Below are 11,192 nucleotides of genomic sequence, written 5' to 3' on the forward strand. Positions count from 1 at the left end.
AACACAAGGAGTTTCTCACGAACATTACAGATACAACAGAGGAGGCAAAGGTGGGTTTTCTTTTCCCTGCAGTGTCAAATGAATTTTGATCATTTAGAATGTAATCCCTTGCACAGAGAGATGCATTGTGTTAACTGTTTACACTTCTATGCAAGTATGCATATTCTCCATATGTGTTTTATATACATTTTCCAAGGTGCTGACAAAGAGAATTTGTTTAACAATCGAGATCTTTTGTAGTTGGTGATCATTTTCTTTATTCTCATGACCCTAATGTGTTTCAGGGGGTGATATTGTAAGGAGAAATTAGATACAGGTCACTCTTGGGGATCAAAGGGTTATGAGGTTGTAAGGATGACTCATTCCCTATTTGACTGGGTTGTACCCACACCTCCATTCTTACATGAACTCAGCCTTAACTCATTGTGAATAAAGATAAGTAAGGAAGAAATCTGGCATGTATTGCTTAACCCTTTAACTACCAAGATCTGATTGCTAATTCTCCCCTCTAACTGCTACACATTCCTTGTAAATTATTTACCAGAATTTGGTGTTAGATCAAGATAAAAACTTCTGCCTGACAAGCAGAGGTTTCAAAATGTTTTGAAGTGGATGGCCGACTCTGGAAAAGTAGGCGGCTGTGATAACGCCGAGATTGTTTGTCACAAGCAGACTGTTATGACCACAGTAGCCGGCAACATACTATCAAGTAGCTGGCGGAACTCCGGCAGTTGCCAGCTTGTTTTGAAACCACTGGACAAGTTTGAGTATTCTCATTACCTGTTTGCTAGCTAATGTATGGATATTACAATCATGGGAATTTAGGTATAAAACATTGCAGGGACTTTAAGGGTTAAAAGGTATAATTTGAAAAATGTTCATTTCTCACTAGAAACAATATCAAGACTGGGTTCTTACTCCACATCGGCATGTTGTTGCTGTCTTAGAAGATCTCTCCTCTTTAAAGCCACCTCTGGATCACTTGTTGGAGCTTTTACCTCGATTGCAGTGCCGTTATTACTCTATATCATCCTCACCTAAGGTAAAAACTACCAAGAATTTGAATTGGTTTTATCAGCTGAGTTGATAAAGTAAACTGGCCACCAGACAGAGTTTCCAAAGCTGACATTTCAAGCATTAGCCTTTTTGTCAGATCATTTGAAATACTTTTTAATTCTTCAGTTAGGGGTCTTGGTATTATTTCATTACATCAACATTAAATTTTATTTATATATATAATTTATATATATATATATATATATATATATATATATATAACTAACTGCAGACAGTACTGTTTCGGCCTTCTGGGCCTCATCAGTGCAGTGCTAATGCTAGGATGGAGGTGAACCAATATGGTCACCCCAAACGATCCAACCTTTGTGGTATCGTCTAAGCCATGCCAGAGTGCTCGAACTAGAGTACACTAGCGAGCATGCGCAATTGCAGAGCAATGACTCATCCTAGATAGAGTGCTCAATTTGGACATGAAAGCAAAGCTTTGTATGCCAAAGAGCTATATCTAACTGCAGACAGTACTGTTTTGGCCTTCTGGGCCTCATCAGTGCAGTGCTAATGCTAGGATGGAGGTGAACCAATATGGTCACCCCAAACGATCCAACCTTTGTGGTATCGTCTAAGCCATGCCAGAGTGCTCGAACTAGAGTACACTAGCGAGCATGCGCAATTGCAGAGCAATGACTCATCCTAGATAGAGTGCTCAATTTGGACATGAAAGCAAAGCTTTGTATGCCAAAGAGCTATATCTAACTGCAGACAGTACTGTTTCGGCCTTCTGGGCCTCATCAGTGCAGTGCTAATGCTAGGATGGAGGTGAACCAATATGGTCACCCCAAACGATCCAACCTTTGTGGTATCGTCTAAGCCATGCCAGAGTGCTCAAACTAGAGTACACTAGCGAGCATGCGCAATTGCAGAGCAATGACTCATCCTAGATAGAGTGCTCAATTTGGACATGAAAGCAAAGCTTTGTATGCCAAAGAGCTATATCTAACTGCAGACAGTACTGTTTCGGCCTTCTGGGCCTCATCAGTGCAGTGCTAATGCTAGGATGGAGGTGAACCAATATGGTCACCCCAAACGATCCAACCTTTGTGGTATCGTCTAAGCCATGCCAGAGTGCTCAAACTAGAGTACACTAGCGAGCATGCGCAATTGCAGAGTAATGACTCATCCTAGATAGAGTGCTCAATTTGGACATGAAAGCAAAGCTTTGTATGCCAAAGAGCTATATCTAACTGCAGACAGTACTGTTTCGGCCTTCTGGGCCTCATCAGTGCAGTGCTAATGCTAGGATGGAGGTGAACCAATATGGTCACCCCAAACGATCCAACCTTTGTGGTATCGTCTAAGCCATGCCAGAGTGCTCAAACTAGAGTACACTAGCGAGCATGCGCAATTGCAGAGCAATGACTCATCCTAGATAGAGTGCTCAATTTGGACATGAAAGCAAAGCTTTGTATGCCAAAGAGCTATATATATATATATTATATATATATATATATATATATATATATATATATTCTGCAGTTATATATATATATATATATATATATATATAATTATATAAGAATGTTAATGCTTCACTTGACAAGTCTGTATGTTTGTCATGAACATAAGACACATCAAGGTCAAAATTTTCATGAGTGTGCATATTACATGGCTGTACAGATACTGTGGCTGGATGGTTAACAGACTGGACTGGACTCTGGATCTAGAGATTTGGATTTGTCATGTAGCTGTGCGTTGTGTGTTGTGTTCTTTGGAAAGACACGTTGGGGACCTTAAGCAGTCAGGATGGCAATGCCAAGGAAGACTTCCATTAAAAAATGAATTTCTACTCTTAGTCAGACTTTCAAAAATGGCTGCATGAGCTCACTGTCTCATACGGCACCACAACTCAACTTCAGCATGACGTATAGAAGTAGCGTTGAGTTCCAAATGGAAATTAAATTAATTAGCCATCATGGTTTTGGTTCGCAGATGACGCAAATTTTGGCAATTTCACGTTGTTGTTTTGCATAGGACAGCTAAGAAATGTAGAAAGTTTCAAAACGCACGTGCTGAGCTATTGTTCTGCCAATTAGATCTCTTGTTTTTCCACGTGCTCGTTGCCGTTGCTGTTGTGGTTGCTTAAGGTCCCTATTATTCTCACAGTGCCTCCCTCCACCCAAGAGAATAAACGAGGACAGGTGAATTGTCAGGGAAAGCTGAAATGCCTGGAGGTAACAGAAAATGGGATAAACACTGCCTGGATGGGCCACTTGGCTTGACCTTTTCGCCCTATATGACCTATGGCTTGGGAGTGTTTCCTCTAACCTTAAGAAAGTAGTGTTGGCTTAATTGTATGTAGCAGACAATCTTTATAAGTAAGAACAACTTGCTGTCGCAATTGAGGACTTGGGGTAACCTGCAAAGTTTGCATGTTAATTTTCTTCTAGATGTATCCCACCTCCATTCACATCACTGCCGTACTTGTAAGGTGGAACACATCCTCTGGTCGAGTACAGAAAGGTGTTGCTACTAACTGGCTTGCCACCAAGAAGCCTCAGGGTAATGTAAAATAAACCATATTTAATGGATTTAAGTCTACTTGTGAGAAATGCTGAAAAGGTGTAAGGTTGAAAAAGGTGCAAAACACTCTAGCACTCTATAAATTGGATATATCAACAAAGTTGAAATGGTAAATTGCCCACCGTAATGATTACAAAAGCTGATGTTTCGAGCATTTCGCTCCGACAAAGGGCTAACGCTTGAAACGTCAGCTTTTGTAATCGTTACGGTGGCCAATTTACCATTTCAACTTTGTTGACATATCCAAATTGTTTCGTTACCCCCACTGACGCGGCCCCAAACAGTTTCTTTAGAAACTATCAGCCTTTACTCTAGCACTCTCATTGACTATCTCCCAGGTGTTATAGATCCATCATCAAGATCATCACATCTTTTTTAGCTATTGACTAAATTTTGTTTTCAGTAGGACCAGGCTACTTCAAATCTTTTCCTGAACCTAAATGATTTACCAGAACGTGCTAACATTCCAAATTCCAATTCAGTCTGGAAACAGTGGACAAGAGAGCCACCCAGTGGAATGTCCATCGCGATTTAAAATTATTTATTTATTTATTTATTTAACATTTAATACCTTTCAAATATCTTATTGTTGAAAAGTTTCTGAGAAACATCTCTCTCCCCCAATCTGATACCATTTACTCTATCCTTACAGTCAAAATTTGTTATTTAATTTACAGAGCTTGAAAATGCTTGTGTGCCTATCTTTGTTCGGAAAACACAGTTTCGTCTACCATTCAAATCAGTGACCCCGGTTGTTATGGTGGGCCCTGGAACTGGTTTTGCTCCATTCAGAGGATTTATACAGGACAGACATGTGCAGAAACAAAATGGTCAGTAACTTGTTGCTTTATGCTCAACAGGAACATGCAGAATCAGCTTTAAGAAACTTGAAGAAAGATTAATGAACACCTACCATCTGGTTAGGGCTGTGGGTGAAAGGGTCAGCGTGACCTTTGATGATGGCTGGAGTGACTGTTTATGATTAAGGTTTCTGGAAGCATAGACTGCTAGTTTTCATCTGGTCAGAAATGTTCAAGGAGACATGTTTCTAAACTGGCAGACAATAACATTAGCTGTATCAATTTTTTTGTTTTGTTTGAGTAATGTGATATACTTTCCTATACTCTTGTCATGACAGCTGCAAGGATAAAATCTATGTTTTGCAGTTGCTGAATGGTTTATCTTGGGAACTATCAATTAAAAAAAAATTCAACTGATCATATTGAACAATTAGCTCTCTAACTCCCAAGATGTGATAGTTTATTCCCCTCTCTAACTGCTACACATTTCCTTGTAAATTAGTTACAAGAATTCGGTATTGGATCAAGATAAGTTCTAACTGATAAGTTTGAGAATTCTCATTACCTGTTTGCTGGATAATGTATGGATATTATAGGGAGAAGTTACATGTTGATCACTCCTGGGAGTTAAGGGGTTAACTAGAAATGTCCATCCTAAGACTTTGTTATCATAGGAAGTGGCAACCTTTTCTCTCCAGGAAAAAAAATTGGTGACATGGAGTTGTTCTTTGGCTGCCGCAAGAAAAGTGAAGACTACATCTATGAGGATGAGCTTTCATCATATACACAAGATGGTACCATTTCAAAATTGCATGTGGCCTTTTCCAGAGACCAGGTAAGGTCTTATCATGGTGCCGTCTATTGTCTGATGTGAATCAAGCTAATTGGCCCCACTCAAACTCATTATCTATAGGTATTTAACCCTCTTCACCATAATATCAGTATGCATATTCTCCCTCCCGCAGAGACATGCAGTACATTAACCCTTTACACCCTAACATAAGTATGCATATTCTCCATACTGTTCTCTATACATTTCCTGAGGTGCTGACAAGGAGAATTTTCTTAACAATCAGAGCTTCTTTAGTTGGTGACCATTTCCTAGATATTCTCACAACTTGATGTTTGACTCAGGGGTGATGTTACAAGGGTAAATTAGTTGTTAGTCGCACTAAGGGTAAAGAACTAGACTGGTTGCATATTCTCATATGGTGGGTGCAGTAAAGGACAGCTGTTAGGTTTAATGGTTTTTTTTTTTTTAACTTTGTCTTTTTTTTTATTTTCAGGAGAAGAAAGTCTATGTTACCAATCAAATGACAGAAAATAAGGAGAATATTTGGAACATATTAAACAGTGGAGGCCACATCTATGTTTGTGGGTAAGGAACTTTTTTGTAAAGTCATAGCAGTTTGAGGAGAAGCAACTCAACATAAAATAGAAAATCAGCAGATCAGACTAAAAACACTCTTAGATGCCAGTAATCAAGCGAGTAATTGTTTGAAAGGAACTCAAAAGTACAGTGCTTAGCAAAGTACTAAAACTTAAGGAAATGAGTCTGGTTTCATACATATTAGATTTTCCCTCTAGATACCCTGTACACTGTAATTCTGTGTAAGTATCCTTAAAGTAGTTAATGTAAGTATTGTAAATAATACTCTTTGTGTGGTTATAATTGAAAAAAGGTAATTTGAAGAAAAAGTATGTGATCAACAGTCCAACTATTTGACTTCTTTATTTTAGTGATGCTCGTAACATGGCACGTGATGTGCACAACATACTGTTGACAATTGTCAAGGAAAATGGTGGCATGTCTGAAAATGAGGCAGCTGATTATGTGAAGAAACTCAGTGCTAAGGGAAGATACTCGGTTGATGTTTGGAGCTAAATTGTAGATAACAACCCCACTGCATCATGGCATGTATGACTATGTTACTGACGCAGAGGGATAAACATCATATGTGTATTTTTTTTTAAAATATATAGGTATATTTTAGTAGATTTGAAACAAGTAGGAATTTGTTTTTAGAAATTGGATTGACATTCCAAGAGCACTTTCTGAGTATGCTAGCCCTTTAACCCCTAATTATAAGAGTGAGAAGCATGTAGTTTCTCTGTACAATATTACTCCTAAATAAAAAATTGAGGTCCTGAGAATAAAGGAAATGATCATCAACTGAAGAAGCTCTTGATTGTTGAACGAATTCTTCTTGTCAGGCCCTTAAGAAATGTATAGAGAACAGTATGGAGATTATGTGTACAGATAATAAGGTGTAAAGGGTCAACCTAAATTATTCATTTGTTGGTCTAGATATGAGGCACATGCAGGTTTGCATACTATTCAAGAATAATATAAGAAATAACTCATATTTACACCTATGGAGGGTGTGTGACAGATTGATCTGAGCTTCAAGTAACGAAAGAAATTCTTGCCACAAGAAAGAAAGAAAACTCGTGAGTGACCAAGTCAGAATTTCTCCTTACAATATCAAGAGAATATCAAGCAGACAAGTGATGAGAATAAAGTAAAATATCAACCAGGGGATTATTGGTTGATCCAATGCAAAATTCTCCAAACTAACATCATAAGAATTGTTTGGCTGACAGTAAGGAGAATTAGTGAATGAGATCTTGTGAGTGTGAGGGTTAAGGTTGAATTTCCTATTAGCAGTTTATCTGGTAGAATTGACAGTGCCATTTGTGATAACTCAAGAAATCTAGAGATCTTGTTTCTTTTTGCCTTCATGCAATTTTTCTGATGAATACCTGTGAAGGTCAAAATTTCATGTCCTTTTGAAATCTTGAGAATCCAGCACTCTTTCTTAAAGGAAGAAGTGTTTGCTCTCCTGAAATTTTCCAGTAATACTTTTTACAAAAGTACCATTAAGTCAGTTACCTATCAGTTACCTATATTCATGAGGAATAGAATAAATTAGGATGATTAAACCAGGATAGAAAGTTGCATGCGAAAAGGACAGATTTTACTGCAGTTTGAAAGCTCAGAAAAATTAAAAAAAATATACAAATCATCAGAGCTTGACTAGAAGAGGTGAAGTATGTTTCTCAGTGAAATATTTGTAAAGGTCTAAGAGAACTTTGAGCCTGAAAATTTGCATAGTAGGCATCTTTTTAAGATGACTTCAAAATTGACTGAATCACTGTGTTGATAGAAAGTTTACATGAACTGTTAGGCCAATTTGTCACCTGAAGTGTTGCAATTTGATGGTGAGTCAGTGATAATATCTATTTATTACACAACTCGGGCAGTCAGAGGGCCAATAACTAAAATCAGCCTATCAAAATGCTCTATTGCTGATCAATATTCTCTCAGTATTGGACTGGGCACTGTCCCGAATGGTCCTGAATGATACCGCACTTTTGTCCCTTTGAACTTCAATCGTATAATAAATCTCTTATTAACCAAGCTTGCTCGGGACCGTACTGGAGGAATATCGGCACTCGGTCCGTACTGTCAAGACCTCGGGCCAATATTCTCCCAGTACAGCCCTTGCGCTTGGTTAATAAGATATATTTAATTTATATCACAAAAGAAAGTCCATGCACGGTGATCTGGTGAGAAAGTAATGTTGTGGTGAGGTGGCTAATTGAATATAACTGAATAAACTGCAATCTAAGAAAGTAGAGGATGAAGTTTGTTTGAATAAAATTCCAAACTCTTTTTTTTTTTCTTGTACGTAATTTGTTTTGTTCAACAGACCCAAAATTCTGATTATTACTTGCAAAAAGCACCTGTGAATTAACACCCGATTGGTTACAATAAACCTTTGAATCCTAAGATCTCAAATAGCTTGATGTTACACTGAAATTGTTGGGGGGTATTATGTTGTGGTCACTCTTGGAAGGGAAAGGGTCAACTCCTCTGAGCAAAGTCATTTTAAAAATTATTTGTAAGGTGCAAAACAATCAAAATAATGACCCATTTTATTCATATATCTTAGCAATACTTCAAAACTGAAAGAAAAAACTAAATTTTTCATGTATTCCAGTAGACAATGATTGGCAGAGCCTTCTCGAACTGGTTATAACAGAAGGTCAGCTTACTGTAATGTAAAAAAATATTTTGCCTATAGTTCCACATGATCCTGTTTTGGGCCACTAAATTCTTCATGGGAAATAACACCATCTTTATCCTTGTCTTCGTGCTCAAATATTTCTGATACAATGGTTTCATGTTGGTTCTCATCCTCATTTGGATAACCATTCTGTTCCTTCAGATACTGTTTTACTTCTTCTATGCTAAGTTCCTTATTCTTGTCTGCATCAATCATGTTAAACACATTAGGGTAAGCCTCAGACTCTACCTCTCCATCATTTTTTATTTCTTTTAGTTCAACATCAAACAGCAGATTGGCCCCTGGAGGTATCACATCACCAGCTCCTCGGTCTCCATAGCCTGTGTAGTAGAAAATAAATTCACATCAGCACGTGAATATTCCAATGATTTATGTGGTTATTTATTTGATACAAAATGAACCCGACCACTGTACAGTTTGAAGCGAAAAGCTGCAACTTTCAACCTCTTTAAACATGAACAAGGAAAAAATTAGTGGAATAATTCATTGTTTGAAGATGTGTACTAACAACCCTTCCCCCCTCCCTGAAAATTACAACATCTATTTGAGAGGAGTATAGCCTGCGTAGCGGCCCTAGAGGAAGGGGGTGAGGAGCCAAGCGGAGAGAGGAACCCTAACCCTATCCTCTCCCCAAGCCTTGCTCTGCTTGCCCTCCTATCCCTTCCCCAAGCCTCGCTCCGCTTTGCTCCCCCTTCCCCCCTCCCTCTAGGGCCACTACGTAGGCTAAGAGGAGTATGATATATCCTAGTCCTTTGAGGTTTGTCAGTTTTCTATAATTGATTTGACTAAGAAATATGAAAGTTAAAAAAATCTGCCTCCAACATGAAGGAAGCAATACAATTCTTTCTTTATTATCAATATTCATGTTAACTGTTTATGTGCTCTAGCATTTGATGACATTTAATTTAGATAGAGACCCTCTGATTGACAAATTCTCCACACTAATACCTTCAAATAAATGGTAAGTAGAAGGAAGAATTACTTATAAGATCATCGGATTTTAAGGGATGAGTTGTGTCACATGGTACACAAAAAGACAGTGTAGTAACAATAGTGTCTTTGAAGCTTATGTGACATAGTCGAAATGTGATCTGTTAAATTGAAAAAGTACACGTGGAAATTTTGAGCAATCTGCTTTCTGAAAACGTTTGCTGATTACTGTCTTGAAATAAATTATCTTCACTGTAAGAAAGTAGATTGATAATGGTGCTGTGCTCACTCATCCCCATCTCGCCAAATGTTTGCAAACATCTTTGAAAAGGGTAGCGTAATTAAAAGCATTCGTGGGCTGTTTGCATAATTTATAACAAGGGCAGCTTTGTGCGTTCTAGAATTTTTTGAAATTTCTGTTGAGATAGATCATTCCAAGCACCGGCAAAATAATGCTTACAGAGAAATATTACTTTTGTCGAAATATAAAGTTCTTTCGATAGTTATGATCGGACACAATTTGACAAATACCTACAGAGGTGGATAACAAATTCGCGTCAACACTTACCTAGATGTGCTGGAACCCTAAGTTTTCTTTTCTCCCCAACACACATATCCTTGAGTCCTTCCTCCCAACCTTGGATAACCTGGCCTTTCCCCATGGTGAAATCAAAGGTTTGTTGGCGTTTGTGACTGGAGTCAAACACTGAACCATCTTTCTCAAGGCGGCCTGTGTAGTCCATTGCTAGAAGGTCACCATCCTTTGTTTTACGAGTGCATCCTTCTGGTTTGTAGACAACTTCGATCGTCACTCCTTCCTCTTCCCCACAGCACAGCGTGGAGAAAAAAGCAAGCAGCACCAGCAGGTTCATCCATTCCGTGAACCACATTACGAGAGGGTTTTGATTGAGACTCACACACTGATGACAATGATATGTGGAAATAATTTCAAAACTTCCAGTTTTGTACCCTTTGGTCCCAGTCCCCTTAGCCAAGACTTGGCTGAGTCCGTGGCCCCTGGACCCCTAGCTACTTTAGCGGGTAAAAGTAAATGCTTTTAGACGTGAGGGTGATCTGGATGACCTTCCAGTTTCGCGTTTTTTTCCCTCGTGTACATCTATCTTTAGGTATATTCAAAACTACCTTCCGGAGTACCTCCTATGATTTCCCACCCCACAGGAACCAATTTTTGAAAAAAAAAAAAAAAAAAACAACCAACCAACAAAAAAACAAATAAAGTAAACAGCAACCACAATTCAGTCGTCGAAAGCGGTAATACTGCCACTGATAAGATTCATTAGCGTATGTTGCTCATACCAATCAGATTGCGCCGTGTATGCTGCTAGCACCAATCAGCTTGCGCCGGGTATGCTGCTGGCACATACACCAGGTGATCAGATAGCCTGCAAACATTGCGCCAATTACACTGCTCGCGCCTATCAGATTGCACCGGGTATGACGTTCCCTCCAATTAGACTGCTCCGGGTGTGGTGCTCGCATAAGACAGACTGCGCAGCGTATGCAGTCCGCTCCAATAAGATTGCGCCGGGTATATTACACGTACCAATCACTTTGCGCTGGGTAATCAGTTTCATTGCACCAGTTAGATTACGCCGGGTATGCTACTCGCGCTAATTGCACAGGGTGTGTTGTTTGAACCAGTCAGATGCGGATTGCGCCTGGTATGTTACTCGTACCAATCAGATTAGAACAAATGGTTTATTGATACCACCATTCGAAATGTAGCATTGAGATTTGTCATGTTTTGTGTATATAA

At 38.8% G+C, this 11,192-nt stretch overlaps 2 protein-coding genes across 2 annotated transcripts in view; one reads left to right on the plus strand and one right to left on the minus strand.

The window, feature by feature from the left end:
• The window catches only part of LOC111333013 (NADPH--cytochrome P450 reductase), an 18,896-nt gene extending 12,126 nt beyond the window's left edge, over positions 1-6,770 (plus strand). Inside the window, exons 10-16 of the mRNA XM_088743164.1 lie at positions 1-50; positions 893-1,042; positions 3,462-3,573; positions 4,272-4,424; positions 5,093-5,229; positions 5,681-5,772; positions 6,135-6,770. The exon at positions 1-50 is cut by the window's left edge and continues 132 nt beyond it. Of these exons, the coding sequence (XP_088599290.1) occupies positions 1-50; positions 893-1,042; positions 3,462-3,573; positions 4,272-4,424; positions 5,093-5,229; positions 5,681-5,772; positions 6,135-6,279 (839 nt within the window). The 3' untranslated portion in view covers positions 6,280-6,770. The remainder of the gene's footprint in view (positions 51-892; positions 1,043-3,461; positions 3,574-4,271; positions 4,425-5,092; positions 5,230-5,680; positions 5,773-6,134) is intronic.
• A 1,545-nt stretch (positions 6,771-8,315) lies between these two features.
• LOC111333009 (uncharacterized) lies at positions 8,316-10,388 on the minus strand. Its single transcript, XM_022938511.2, has 2 exons — positions 9,984-10,388; positions 8,316-8,805 (listed from the first exon to the last, which is right to left on the minus strand). The coding sequence occupies exons 1-2, from the start codon at positions 10,303-10,305 to the stop codon at positions 8,477-8,479; spliced, it is 651 nt and encodes a 216-aa protein (XP_022794246.1). The 5' UTR covers positions 10,306-10,388; the 3' UTR covers positions 8,316-8,476.
• Between the last annotated feature and the right edge of the window lie 804 nt (positions 10,389-11,192).

Source organism: Stylophora pistillata, chromosome 13 (assembly GCF_964205215.1).
Source record: "Stylophora pistillata chromosome 13, jaStyPist1.2, whole genome shotgun sequence".
NCBI classification, from domain to species: domain Eukaryota; kingdom Metazoa; phylum Cnidaria; class Anthozoa; order Scleractinia; family Pocilloporidae; genus Stylophora; species Stylophora pistillata.

Bases quoted from the DNA above. Each gene is read 5' to 3' on its own strand.
- LOC111333009 (XM_022938511.2), bottom strand. From the start codon at position 10,305: ATGTGGTTCACGGAATGGATGAACCTGCTGGTGCTGCTTGCTTTTTTC. The intron at 8,806-9,983 runs GTAAGTGTTGAC...TCTACTACACAG, and splicing joins TAGGGTTCCAGCACATCTAG to GCTATGGAGACCGAGGAGCT.